This window comes from Dicentrarchus labrax, unplaced genomic scaffold (genome assembly GCF_905237075.1).
Source record: "Dicentrarchus labrax unplaced genomic scaffold, dlabrax2021, whole genome shotgun sequence".
Lineage (NCBI taxonomy): Eukaryota > Metazoa > Chordata > Actinopteri > Moronidae > Dicentrarchus > Dicentrarchus labrax.
In genome coordinates, this window is record NW_026136705.1 from 28,624,737 (window position 1) to 28,640,426 (window position 15,690).

General features: G+C 38.2%; 1 protein-coding gene across 1 annotated transcript in view; it reads right to left on the reverse strand.

Annotated features, from left to right (window-relative positions):
- The window catches only part of LOC127364313 (TLC domain-containing protein 3A), a 33,006-nt gene extending 25,162 nt beyond the window's left edge, over nucleotides 1-7,844 (reverse strand). Inside the window, exon 1 of the mRNA XM_051401738.1 lies at nucleotides 7,656-7,844. Within this exon, the coding sequence (XP_051257698.1) occupies nucleotides 7,656-7,777 (122 nt within the window). The 5' untranslated portion in view covers nucleotides 7,778-7,844. The remainder of the gene's footprint in view (nucleotides 1-7,655) is intronic.
- Nucleotides 7,845-15,690: the final 7,846 nt, after the last annotated feature.

Here is a 15,690-nt window from a genome sequence, read left to right on the forward strand (position 1 = left end):
TTAACAGAGTTAATTTTTGGCCATTTTAAAAACAGGAACGTTGGATTATATCTCCAATTTGTTCAAACTATGAATGGCCGCTTTTGCTCAGACAAGCTCTCTCCCTGGCTGTTCTCCAACTTGGCAGCACTGACAGTAAGCCTCTTTGAAATCAGAAAACATGTAATTCATTCCCCGACACTGACTGCAGCCATCAGAGACAGTCGCCCCTTTTAAACACGCCACTGCGTTTGAATGTTTCAACTTTTTCTCGGCACCTCGTGGGTCTGGTTTACATCACCACCTACTCGTCGCCACCTACAATGCAGTGAATGGGAGACAAACAAGGGTTTACCTTGTGAAATTGCATCCAGTGCGACAATTACTCAGACCTTGCTCCATACAGCGGAGAGGATTGTGTGGGCTGGAAAGAAAACTAATTTTGAATTTAGACATTTTCTTGTGCTTCATAGGCCTTTTCTTAGGATTAATACTTTACTAGGACAGTGCTAAACAGATTGGAGCTGAGGACTATCAGTATTTTCCCACCAGCAATTAATCATATTTGCATAAATACGCCTAAAGGACTGCACTACTATCTGTTTCTGAAAAACTTTGATCATTATTATTATTATTATTATTATTATTATTAAGTAAAAGAATCTACAAAGGGAGAGAGAACAGTCTATTCAAATATTTACAAGCTCAAACTATTTACATATTTACAAGTTATAGGAACACGCTAATCCAGAGACCCGGAGAGAAAGAGTGAGTAAGAAGGTCAAACAAACTCAATTCACGTGTTTAGATACTATAGGAACACCCAAATTCAGACAGGAAGAGTGAGATAGAAGGTTAAACTGACTGCCTTAAGCACAGCCCCAAGAGGAGAGGGAGAGACCCGGCGTTGTTTGCAGAAGAGTCATACACTACAATTACTCTGAGCAGCATACATGGGAATTAACGACAATATATTTGGTCCCTGATGATTTAAATAAGTCGCTTAATCTGTCCCTAGTCACTTTTTAGAAATAAAGTCACTCAGGGTCTGAAAAGTCACCAAGTTTCTAATATGATATCTTTCGTGCTCCCAAAGAGATAAACCCCCAATTTTACTGGCCACATGGTGTTTCTTCTAGGACCACCTTTAGCCCCCTAAAGAACAACATTTATAGCTCCTCTATTGATTCAATTATCAATCTAATAATTTTCATGGATCCACATTTTTGGTCCAAAAACATACCCGATCAAAAAGGGATCGGACATATTGTCTCAAAGCCCAAGGCCCTAGCCAATACAACTTATCCGGATCTGTTAGTGTGAATATCATTTGGGCCTAACATGACTCAGGTCCTGGGTCAGGCCTCAGACCCTGTGAATTCTCCTAGCCAAAGAAAAGCTTAGGACTTTTAGTCCCGTTGTAAATAATGACTGGTTTTACAAGGCCAGTAAAGACTGCTTTCTGTCTCCTTTTTTAACGAGTTATGGTGTGTTGCAAATGGCAAGATTGAGAAACAAAGAGTGCAATTGTGTGGTTTCCCTGTTTGAACCTGCTGCCACCTCACACCAATCTCCATGGGAATGCGGCCATGACACCGGCATCGGCAAGGCAACGAAGGCCACGTGACCGGCAACTACAAAAACGATAGGCCTGAGCCGGAAAAAGACTAACTGGCCTCTCTCTCCTTCTCCTTTCCCTGCAAACTCTACCACCCCCCCCGCCCGCCCCACTCCTGCAAACACACACATTTTATCCCCACGCATCGCTGCCTTCCAGGGCTGTATGGTCGCATACTCTATCACAAGACCCAGATTTTTTTTACACAGCCCATTCATTGTGTGTCCGGCAATAACCCCCGCTCTGTCTGCTGATGAAAGGTTGAGGTTGATGGGGTGAGGAGCGTGCAGAGGGTAGGAAAAAAAAAGGAAGGGAAGAATGCCTCGCTGCCTTGTTCGGCAATGTTGTCTTTTCTTTCCCGCTGTGTCAGGCCCCGTGAACAACCTCGGCTTCCCTTTCACTACAACCAAATCTTCCTCCTGACTGTTTCGTTATACACGGACCACTTGCTCTTTCATGTTCTGTCACACACACAGTGTCTGACAGTCATGAGAGGTGGGGTTTTTATTTTATTTTTTATTTTTTTGCTCCTTCAGTAAAGGGGCAACGTAATCTGTAGTTCTATTGGCGCTGCAGCAGAGCGAAAGAAAAAGTGACAGCAGAGGCAAAAAAAAAGCAAACAGGGTAAAGTGCATTTCATGGCAAGAAGGAACTCACTCTCACTCTCTCTCTCTCTCTCTCTCCCCCCTATCACAGCCCCTCAATCGCACAAATGGATGCAGCTACATCACTAACTGCATCGTTCCTTAACCACTTTGGTAGTCATAAACAAGAGGTTAATCAATTAGACGATCAACAGAAATTCACCTCGATACTTGTGCTAATCGACTCATTGTTTATATCATTATGAATTCAAAAACGGACAAAAACAAGCATTCTGGGCTCTGGCAAATTCTGATCCGATCAGTCTCTTTATTGACTGAATGACTGATCAAAATTTGAGAGATAATGCAATCATGAGTTGTAGCCCTAAAGGTGGGTAAACTATGGACTCTGATCAGTGGTAATCACAAGATAAACAACTATCAATATGAGGAAGAATCAACATATGTTTGTACAGGCGTCAAGTCCTTTAAATCTATTAAAAAAAGACACTTCACTTGCGTCTGTAACTTATGCAACTTGCAGCAAAGCTACATCATTTAATTCAATTTCCCGATAAGTTTTCAGAGGCATTGATTCAACTCTGAGGTCGTTTATTTTAAAAGGTTAAGATCATGTCAACGTTTTCACGTCGAGGACAGATGCACACACTACTACTACTGAATTGTAAAGGATTTTGTATGAAGAGATCCCCTAATTTTTAGGACTGAAGATAAAGTCCTATTATATTTACAATCAAAACAGCTGATCCTATTTCTTCCCTTGTTGTTTGGACGTCCAAAAAATGTGATAATACTTAAAATATACTATTCCTCCTTTTGCTGGGGATCTCCTCAAACCACTCAAGGACCCCAAGCACATTTTTAGTAAAACGTAAAAAGGAATCAGGATGTTTCAGAGAGAGTGATTTGAACTTTGAGCAATCTTAAAATCCCCGTTTGGAAATAATTAAATAGCGCCAAATCACAACAAGAGCTACATCGGCTACTGCCGGCTGAATGACGACAGCACAGCGGCTAACGGTTTAACTACCGTGGTGCGGAGTTTCCACTTCAAGCCTCGCATCCATCATGGAAAATAAACTACATTTACTACACACACCATTATAAAAAAGAGGCAGGAGAATAGCTAAACATGTGACACCGAGCAACAGAGAGCAGGAGAGGGAGCGAGAGAAGACACCACAGACGCACTCAACTGCAGCATGCATGTTACATCTTTTATGTTGGTTTATGGATAAAATGTGCAAAAAATAACTGATTAGGTCAAATAATTTTTGCCTATTTCGACAACACTACCACAGAGTACCTTTTTGTGGCCCCGGGTTATGGTTAATGCTAAACCCTTCCCCCTGCTTTAGATTGTGGTGTCATTGTGCTGGACTAAGTGTCAGGTGTACCTAATACTTAGTCAACCCCCGTTTTATGTATGGGGGGGGGGAAACAGCAGTCATTTGAGACCTACTGTACTACAAAGCTGTGTAGTAGAGGCACAAACAGAAAGCTGGAAAGCAATCTCAACCGTCTATAAGCCCATACATTAAGTGCGCTGCTGCTATATGAAACCTAAAAAGCCATATGTGGTAACTGTGGCCACGAGAGGCTTAAGAGTGTGCCGGGTGATGCCGAGTATTATAATCCCCTGTGAAGTCAAGTGTTTTTCTTTAAAGTAGGCTATGGTTGCACCTGGTCCGACCCTATATGAGATCCTTTGAGGTGATTTTACATTTACAGCCCCTGATTGGTGTAGTGTTTCTTAAGAGTCGGCCTGTCAATCAAGCAATGTGGCTATAGGACTATTACTTGTCTCTTTGTCAGCTCGGGTCAGTATGGTTAGTATTGCTGACACTTATTACCCACTTCTCTCTTTTCCCAGACACACATAGAGGAAGTTCTGGCAGAGTCAGCTCACAACATAATCTTTTTTGTGGATAAAACCAGAGCACAAAGTACAGCTTCGGTTGGTGATAGATGACGAGAGCTGAAACAGTTTGTCAAACATTAACAAGCAACTATATAGTGGATATTCATACTAATAGTTTAAGTCATTTTCAGGCTAGTTCCAGCTTCTGAATTGTGAGGATTTGCTGCTTTTCTTTAGTTTATCCGACAGTAAACTGAATATGTTTGGACTGCAGCAGGTCACACAGAAAAGACACTTTGAAGAACTGACCTTGGGTTTTTAGGAAATAGTGACGGTTTTCTTTAAAAACACTTAATGAAACACAACCAGCAGATTAATCAGTAATGCACATAATTGCTAGTTGCAACCCTACAGATGATAGCCTTTCCTTTAGTGGCACCCTCATGCCAACATGTCTATGTTTTTATTTAAGAACAGCACATATATATCCCTATTTTTCATCCTTTTGACCATTTTGTTTTGAGCATTAGTGTCTCACTATCCGCCGTACTTTTTGGTGACGTAAGTCCAGCTACAAATAAGGAGAAAAAGGGGCTCTCTGTGCTGCCTCCCAACAACCGCTTGTGTGTGGATTATCTTTTTTTCTGGAGGATTATTCTCACTTCTTATTCAACGGTTTGGTTATCATAACTAATGGTTTTACCGCAAACTCAGAACGTTATTTACAAATTGATAAAATAATCTCCACTTCCCTCCCGACACAGGCCCACTATGACACTGCACATCAGCTCACCCTTAGCTGGTGATAAACGCCAAACAGACACTGCATCCTCGCTGTGTCTGAGTGGACTTTGGGCTTTAATGCGATGACATCTTGGAGGTATTGAATGACGAGGCGAGGTGTTTGCGTGTATCCTGTTTAACCGGTATCACTTCTCCTAAACAATCTGAGTGCATTGAAATTAAAAGAGTGCTTCCAGTGATTTTACAGAGTTTACTTATCATACTACTCAGACTTTTAAAGTCCAGGTGAAATAAAAAAAAGGATTTTTTACTTTAAGATTGCATCCTAAGTAATATGGTACCCCTACTTAACAATCTTTCCCTAAAAACTCGATTTCTTCGTACTTTTATATTCAAATTCATTCATTTTTTTCTTCCCGTGACACAAAATATGATGTGTGCTTACTGAACTGACCACTAATATCAAGACATTCACCTGTCAATCAATCTACAACCTTTAGAGACACAGACCGAAGATTCATTAGTTAGCTACTGCGCAAAAACACAGCTTTATCAGTAATCTGGGTGAAACTGGATCATATTTTATTGAGAAGATATCTGGTTTTAATATCTGGTTTTAGATATCTAAGCTGCCACGCAAGCGAAATGCTGTTGGCTCTCGTTACGGCGCTTTATGGCGACACATTGGGAAACTTGAAAAACGACCCTATTTTATCTGCCTAGCTCTCAAAATTGCATAATACATAAACTCCTGTTTCCAGGATAATTGAAATTCTTGCTTCTGCTACAGCTCATAAACTTCGCCTTAACCCACAAGCCCCGATCCCCCCCCGATCGGTACCGGGCATGTGCAACAGCTCACTTCATAGCCCCCCTCCATTCATCAGATCATCAGACAAATGCATGCAAGCTTTCACTTCTAAGCAAAGTGACTGGTATCATAGTAAAAATGTAGTGATTAAATGGATACCTCACAGTTGTGCAAATGTTTGCGAACCTGATTCATTACTTTAAAACACTAATATATATGTGTAGCGTTATATTACACTACATACATAAGCGTCAAGTTGCTGTTAACTGGCACGAGCTGAAATGGAAGCAGAGAGGCATGCACGACTGATCACCAGCCAATCGAGGCTTTGAGTTATTAATATAAGCCTTTGAATGGACACAAGTGTGTAAAGAGGGCAGTTAAAGGCCAGATTCAGGATCTTTTCAACAACTAAACTGAAACTGCTCCACCAAATAAAAGCCCAAAGACAGTAGCATGATCCACGCTCCTGACCTGTGTGTCAGAGGAGCTACAGCAGAATTTTAAAAAGAGGCTGATTCAGTGCGTTAACAGGCGACGTGACATCCCCCCCTGAGGCACGCCACCGCTTGTAAGAACAACATTTTCGGTTAGATGAGCATTAGTAAATTAGTAGAAGCGTTATTTGGTGAGCGGAGTTCGGTGTTTTCCAGTGCATAGCTAACTCAGCAGTCGGCCCCGTCCGGAGCTCAGAGGAGGATTAACGAGAGTGACAGCGTACAAATGAGCATTGAACTGAACTGTGCACATGTGAGCGAGCCAGTCACACTGACCCACACACCCACACACACACATATACGCACGACGGTATTAATTATTACTACTATGCAACTCAATCCCCATGAGATATTAAGTTACTGACGAGGCTGCAGATGTAATGATTTACTTTGTTGGTTCAGAAATGTAGAATAGCCGCGTGGGGCGAGCTCAGGTTAGGGTTGATCACAGCTAACACTGTCCCTATGTGCGCTGTTTTCAAGGCTCCTTGATAGAGATATAAGAGATCAAATGGTAAAGACAAAAAACAACATTAAGGCTCCGTTCCATTTAGTGTAGCAGGCCTCTGACTCTGTTTGACCTGAATGGAACAGAGCACAGAGATGGGATAATGTATAGTGCAGATTTCAAAATAAAACTATTACTGGCCACAGCACAGGCTAAAGTACAATCAGGGCTGCACAATTTATCGCAATATCGCCAACTGCGGTATCCAGATCGCAGGAATCTTCCTCTTTTTTAAATAAAAAAGACATTATAATGAAGTACTGAAGAGATAACCTGGCTCCAGATTCAAGAAGAGTTATTTTATTCTTTTAATTTGAATATTTTTAGCTGTTTATATTAAGTGCCGTCTAAATAAAGTGTATTATTTTGTTTGTTTTTTTTACCATATTTGCAACCCTAAATACAATTTAAATTCACCAGGACAACACAGATTTATTACCAGAATATCTGCTCCTTGTAAAATCAATCTCCAGGTGTGTTTGCCTCTAAATTTTCCAGGTATTCCAGGTTTTTCCAGGGCTGTCCTGGCCCAGTTCAACCGAGTTTACAAGCTTGTTTATGTGCCTGAGATAATCCAGTGAGCTGCCACCTGCATGCTATCAGAATATAAACGACAGAATAACAAATGCCTACAGATTGACCCTTGTGGGACCCCGTTAGGAAGAGAAAGGAACATTTTCCAGGTTTTCCAGGACCTTCATCTCTATATTCCTACAGGGGAACCATAGTTGTAGCAGTGGGTTTATATATATATATATATTTTTTTTTGCAAAATCATCCTTCACATGAGCCCTATTTTTGGCTATCATACTAATAGACATTAAAATAAATAAAATAAAAAATAAACAGCAGCACATTAATGCTAACTGGAGCCACTTACTAGCTTCAAAAAAAAAAAAAAAAACAGCAAGGTCAAACGTAACAAAGCTCCGTTAGCTAGCTTTCTCCATTTACCGGTTATAACGTGAATTTAATTCACAAAAAAAAAAAAAAAAAAAAGGTGTTTGTGTTTATTTATTTTTTTGTTTTTACCTCTCGCTGACCAGCACCACGTCGGCATCGCTCCAGTGTCTGAACACACACGGTAGGATCCTCCTGAAGGCGAAGAACAGACCGGGGAAAACTACGGCGCCACAAGCTAGAACTTGCAACATCCTGCCGTTATTTTTTTTTTTTTTTTTTTTTGTCAGTTAGTAAAAGAAGCTAACCAACCGCCGCCCCCCCCCCAGCCTCCCCCCTCCCTCCCCTCCTCTCTCTCTCGGGGAGACCGGACTCTCCCCCCCCTCCCTCTCTCCCTCCGTTCACACGCGGCGGTGAGGCATTCTCCGTGAGGGCCGCGGGGGTCGGTGTGTTGTCGGGGTGTTATTTTGTCTCCTCACCGGGAACGGTCCACCACCATCCGCGTACACACACACACACACACACTCACACACACACACACACCGCTACCGCCGCCGCCGCCGCCGCTGCTGCCGCCACACACACACACACTCTCTCTCTCTCTCTCTCTCGGGCTCTCTCTGTCTCTCTCTACCTCTCTCTACCGCTCACTGCCGACGCTCAGCAGCAGCAGCAGCACCACTGTCGAGCTGCACGGGCAGCGGAAACACGGAACTTTACAGCGGCGGGGCTTGTCAGAATAAAAGTCTTGACCCGGCGCCGGAATGGAAGAGAGGCACTTCCGGTGAGAGGGTTCACAAAGGGGCCTTTTGTTAGAGCGGGAGAGTGTGCGCTTTTATTTTGAAGGTCAAACTTTTTTTTTTTTTTTTTTACTATTTCTGGATATAAGACAATATAAATAGTTGATTAATGGATGTTGTTAGAGTTTTTAATGGTGTTTCTTTCTTATTTTTTTTTATTAAATTACATTTTAAAAGGGGACATCTCAGCACAGTTATATTTTTTTCTGTTTTAACACGTTTCTGGACGGGAAAAAGAGTGATTATAATCTAAATATATTGACTTAGTATCACAAAATAATGACAATCTTCCTCATTATTTTGAATTAATATCAATATTTTATCTTAGCACCTCAAAATGATGACAATCTTCCTCATTATTTTGAATTAATATCAATATTTTGAGTCAAAAATAATGAGAAACCATGTCAAAGTTTTGACTTAGTATCAATATTTTGAATTAATATCTCAAAATAAGGAGAACCTTTGTCAATATTTTGACTTAGTATCGCAAAATTATGACTTTGTGATACTAAGTCATTATTTTGAGATACTAATCCAAGTCAAAATATCCATACTAATTCAAAATATTGACAACGTTTCTCATTATTTTGTGATACTAAGTCAATATTTTGAGAAAGTTTTTAATTTTAATGACTTAACAGAATCTTTTTTCTTGTCACATTGGTGGACTCGGGCTTCCACAGCATCCCGCTGACAAACAATGACACAAACAAACAACTTAAATGTAAACACAAACACATATTAACCCCCCCAAAAAGGTTGTATATGAAAGTTACAACTTACAATAGATAAATGAAACCCACAAAACAAACAAAACAAATAAATAGTAATCAATAATATGATAACAGTTACTCAGAAAATGATCCCATACTTCATAGAACTTATTGACTTTACTTATTTGACAGCTTTTGATATTTGTCACTTTACAAATGAAGATGTTTGCATACAAAACATATTAAGAGCTTTAGTCATTTTTCATTTAAAAACATTTCATGGTTCCAGCTTCAGAAATGTGAAGATTTGCTGCGTTTTATTTTCAGTTATTTGAATAATTGTAATTTATTTGAATAATTTTGAATATTGGGACTATTGTGAAAGAGCCATTTTGTAATTTTCTACAAACCAAACATTAAATTAATTAATCAAGAATATAATAATTAGTTGCAACGGCACAGAAAATAATAAAAAATCTGCTCCACCTAAACCAACTGCAGCATTAAAATCTTGCTTTTACATGAATACATGAGTAATAATAACATTTAACAACCATTACAATTACATAATGTATACATTATTATACTTAATATCATTTTACTTCATTGATTTTTGGCCACTTGGGGGCAGTAGAAAATGCTGTAAAGACAATATTGACATAGTATATCATCACCGTGTAAAGTTTTTTATAAACTGACTCAAGTCTATATCATCACTTACTAGGAATCATGTCCAGTATTCACTCTCACTTTGGTTTTAGTAAAGAGAAGAAATATCTGCCTCTTTAGCTGCTAAATGCTAAATAAATAGTGACACGGAGATAAAGAATACCGCGGTTGAATCAACACCTCCTGTATCTGCAGTTCACCCATACTAAACTGAGGCTATCAGCCATCAGAGGGTGCTATCAGCTGTCAAGTAAACACTCTCTTTAAAGTCAATTGACCCGACTTCACTGGCCTTGTTGGGGCAGTATCTCATGGCCACTTGTTACAGAGTGTCTGGCATCAAGATTCACCAAGCAAACACTTCAATATTGGAGGACGTTACACTAACACAGCCTCCGCTAACCACTGAGCACAGAGACGTGAAGTTTACTGTGTTTTCTTTGTTTGTTAAGATATTTTTTTGTGTAATAAAACTGAGGTTAATTCGTAATTTCACTGTTTTCTCTCTTTATTTTACAATTATTTTTATAATTATTGTACTTGTATATGTTATTTTGCACATTGTTGGTGTATATTAGACTGACTGTATTGTAAGATAGAGTCGATTAGTAGATTTTAGAGTAGATTTAAAGATTTGAATTGTCACTTTTAGGGATCTTTTAACCTCCCTGTGTGCCTCCAGGGCCCCCAGCTCTCCTGGTGGTTCCCAAAACAAGATTAAAAAACAAAGTTGTTTGTTGCCATCAGAGTCCCCAAACTGTGGAACTGCCCTCCAGAGGAGATCAGGAGGGCAAATTCTATCACTGCATTAAGTCTCTTCTTAAAACGTACTTTTATTCTCGCCTTCCTGTGATCCTTCATTTCTAACCTTTTATTTATTGTTTTATCTTTTTATTTATTGTTTTATCTATTTTATTTATTGCTATTTTTTTACAGTGTTATATTGTTACTGATGGTTTTTAATGTTTTTTGTTTTTATCCTGTAAAAGCACTTTGTAAACCCGATTTTGAAAGGTGTTATATAAATAAAGTTTATTATGATTATGACAAAATGACACATTTACATTATGTTGATATATTCTGTTATTATATTATATTACTATACTTACAGTATTTAAATATTATATTACACTTTATACTTTACTATGTTATATTATACTACACCCATACTGTATTACAGTTCATATCCTATTCAGTGTTATATTATATTGTAAATATTACATTGCTGTACTATATGTACTGTTATATTACTACCTGTTATATTATATATCTGATACGAGTATCAGATATGAGATTCATCATGTGATACTGATTTTTGCAGCATATTCTACATAATATTTATATCACAAAGGCGTAACCATGTTTTCAAAATTGGGGGTGTCCAACTGAGAGCACATTTAGAACGTAGTTTAGAAGATAGTCTGTGCGACAGTGGCTGCCTTTCCACATTTTTAGTTTTGGTTGCTTACCGTTAACTGACTTTAAAAACACCTAGCAATTAGAGTTTCCCAGTAGTAGTGAATAGGATGGCTTCTAATGGGGAAAAATTACATACATTTATACATAAAGTTGCTAATAAAGTCTGAAAAGTCACCAAGCTGCCAACACTGAATGAGAGTACTGGGCGCAACCAAGTTGGGGGAGTCACGCACTTAATGCTTTCCTGGACAAACTGAAATAAATGGAAAATAAATAGGAAATAAGAAGAGACTGCGTTGAAAATAGGAGGACATATTTAACATACTTTCTTCTGTATCTTGCTGGGACCCTTCAAAGAATGTGCCCTAGATATTACATCTCTATATTAATACAGACAAACACTGACTACCATTATTTAATCATATATTAGTCTGGTGTTCACTGTTAACATGCTGCTATTAATCACACCACTGCCACTTTACCTTGTAAGTATTGTCTATTATATTATTCTTATTTTTATAGTTTTATTATTCATTTCTTTCCTGTCCCTATTTATCTGAACTAATCGTTGTCGCTGAGTTCACTGATGTTGCTGCTTCACATGCACAACCAAATATTAACCACAGCATGAATATGAAAAAAACAGGCGAGTTAACCATGTGCATAATTTCCAACAGTTCCAGGCAAAACATGTCTGCGTTATTTGAATAAAATTGGACGCTGTTTTTCCTATCATGACCATAAAAGCACTGACCACTCCCTTTAATGTCGGTGGCTGACAATGACTGCCTGATAGCAGGGGCTAAAGGTCATGGAGCAATTATGGTTATTTAAACCTATTCTACACTCTTTTCTAGCATAGGGCGGCCTATATGCTTTGTTTAAGTTTTGCATTTATAGAGGCATAAATACCCTCACATGCATACACATATTGAACTTAAACAAACATTTTCCAACACTGTACCCACCCTGTAACCCTCCCTACCTTCCCCTGGGACCAAGAGCGCACTCAGTAGAACAAAACCAAAAAAAAAACCACATTTTCTCCATTTTAAAGGCGCCCGTTAGTGTGCTGTATTATATTTTCTCCACTGTAAGGACCCTAGAAGGAACCTTATCACGTTTTCTTGCACACCGGGTCACCGTAGAGGGCACTTTATTATGTTTTATTTACCATAGGGGCATCCAAGAGGGTACTTCTGAAGTACCAAACATACTTATCTCTAACATTTGCAGGAACCTTTTATTTTTATTTATAAACAGCGTGACAGAAAATAAAAAAAATGGACAATAATAATTAATATAACATAAAGCAATTACAACGATGTCTGTAATGATATGATAAAAGTCTAATAGTGGAGGTTAGATTAGATTAAGTATGTCTGGGAAGTGTGTGTGTGTGTGTGTGTGTGTGTGTGTGTGTGTGTGTGTGTGTGTAACAGGTTAGTGTGTGGCAGAAAGAAAAATACTTAATAAGTATTAATGTTACAGTGATGATAAATATATGATGTAATGACAACATCATTCTTATAATATAATGAATATATATAATATAAAGATAATAATCATTATAATACGATATAGATTGCCTTTCTTTCCACCGCTGCATCTAGCGATTACTGATTAATCTGACAGTTTTCTTGGTTAATCAATTATTGTCTATATAATGTCAGAAAATTGTGAGAAATTGCTTGTAAGAAGTTTCCTAAAACCTACAGTGTAATGTAATACCCTGATCTCATACATAGTAATTTTACTTACATTGAAAATCAAATTGTAAAGTCAAATTAAACTAAATGGTTTCCCTAAAATGACTACATTAAATAATTATAATTCTAACCTAAGGGGTCGAGATCCCACACAGTAGGCCTATAGCTCAACATTTGGTTGACGTCTGTAAAGTGAAGTAAATGTAGATTTTCTATTAGAACAATGGCCAAGCGTCAGAGACAAGAAAACACTGAATTTGTCAGAAAAGAGGCAGATTAAGTCTGTATGATTGTTAAAAAGTATAAAAATACCTAATGTAGAGAGAATTGTATAAAAAGTTCCCTAAACAGGAAATAATCTGCTCAAATTCATCCAAATAACTCGTTTTACACAAACTTCCTGCAGTTACTGAGTTCACTGTTTGGGTTCATTCATACAGTTTTGAATATAATATGAAATATACATATAATATGTCACTCAGTCAGGGGTCATCAGTTTATTATACTTTAAAAACTGATCAAGTTAAGTCGTCAAGCAGTGTATTAAAGTCTAAAGTTTCTCAGAGAAGTTTGGAGTGCCGGAACTTTCCATGACTCACAGTTAACTAGGCCATGTGGACAAGGTGTCGGTAACTTCCGATAAGGTGTAATTAAATTGATCCACGTCAATGGATGTTGCTACTTGAATATTCCTTGAGTTTCCTTATTGCCATCGTTGCCATCGTGACAGCAAAGTTAAGTTTCATCTTCTCTGTAAATGTGACAGCAGTGAATCCTGCCGGGGTCATAGGGGCACAGAGACACTATCACATTGTTAAAGGTTGTTAATGGCAGATGAAGTTATCTCTGGCATCCTTAAAAGCTTTGGCTGATTAGAAGTGTTCTTGCAGGGAAAGACTTTATGGGTGCGAGTGAGTCGAGGCAACAATCTGTAATGTTTGTACAGAATTAAGTTTATCTTTATGGATGATATTGATGCCGAATCGACATGAAGACTGTCACAGTGTAACACACCTGAGCTTGTGTTTGTAGAGTTACATGTTATTATGGAAACGTTAGGAATTGTTAAAATTACATATTTTTTAAAGGGAGTTTGGTGCAGGGAGCTTTTAGTTGACTTCAAACTGCTAATATTTATATTTCTTAATGTTTTGCCACCTCTATAGAAACACTAGGTAACTGCTAAAGTATGATAAGGTTGTCTGACGTTGACCTGCTGTTAGTTATTAGTTTGTTAAATGTGTGTATTGATTACCTACACTAGCTGATCAGGCTAATCATTAGCTTACTGTACTCCTGTTTCCTAATTAAACACCATGTGCGTGTTATTAATGGTGTTATTGATGACTCCTGATGAAGATGTTGCAATGTGTGACCTCCTGCTACATTCAAATGTGACATATGTTAGCATCCACTCCGCTGTGATTGGAATAAGGCGCACAATCCTTTATGTCAGATAAGAGAAGATAAAATAAGATAAGATATATCTTTATTAATCCCCCGTAGGAGAAATTCAAAGTTACACACAGCAGCATTGGGGAATATAGTGCAAAAAAAAGAGTACAGTGTACAAGTACATTCAAAAATAGGAATGTAAAGATATATCAAGGGACTATTAACTCGTGATACAAATATGTGAAGACTCAAATCGGTTGCCATCGATCCTGGTTTTGTGAATTCTATCGAATTGTGAGTTGAGTGTTATATCCGTATTCAGAAACAATTTAAAGGTGGAAGGAGGAAACATGGAATCACATGGGGCTATTGCACCGTTTTATATGAGCCACAGCTTAGCTTCTCTTGATATCGTGCTCTATTTAATTCTTTTATACCCGCCTTGTCACACCAAATTGTCCCTACTGACTTTACAGGTTCTTAAGGTGTGGTCAATTCTGAAAACAAAAGCATATAACTGAAAACAATGCAAATCTTTCAATCCTGTATGATCACATTCATTCAGAACTGTTGGATTGTACAAATATTATATAACCCCAGTTTAGAGGACACATTTTAAGCCATACATTTGTTGTCACATGTATTTATAATAGTTAATTTATCTATTTAGCTATTTATTGATAGAAAAAAACCTATACATGTTAGTTTTAGCAGATTATTCTATCAGTTTTCAAATAAACCAAACTGGCCCAGGTACTGAATACTGACTGCCTGGTGGATTCTGAACCTTAGACCAAAGTGTCATGCTATAAAAGTAAGTATGGGTACACCAAAAGAAAACCTAATGCCATGTCATACCATTAATAAACCTATAAAATATCAGCGATATCATTTTGGCCAACCCCTTTTTGCCAGAGCATTTTTTATTAGTCCAATCTAGAAGCAAGCATTTAGGGTCAGGTTACGGGACTGCTCTCGTGTCCCTATTGGTGTTACCCATTCTTTTTTAAAGTTCAATTTGTCCCATGAGTGATAAATGTCATGTACGACATAATTAGACAAAAAGTGACTGGAGTTCTGTTGCTACCTTTTACTCCCACTGGTACTCTCTGGAAAGTATTTATTGTCATTGTGAGTGTAATCGTTCTGTTCCAAAACACACTGGTAGTATAGGATAAATATCAAGACAGCTGCCCCTATTATTTTCACAACAGTCAGTACACAGTGTGTATGATAGCAGAGTAATCAATGACCCACAAAGCCTGTTTTCTAGAAATAGTCATGACATTCACTTACAATCAGGGTCGTTTCCAGAGTCTAAGTCTTTCACAGGCTGTAATGGGCTCTGTTTTAAAGCAAGAGAGAAGATGCTGGTATCATATAAAACTAGAAGACATAATGTGTACATTGGTACCATGTCATTCAATCATGTCAAAAAATGCTCCAAAGTTAGGCTATG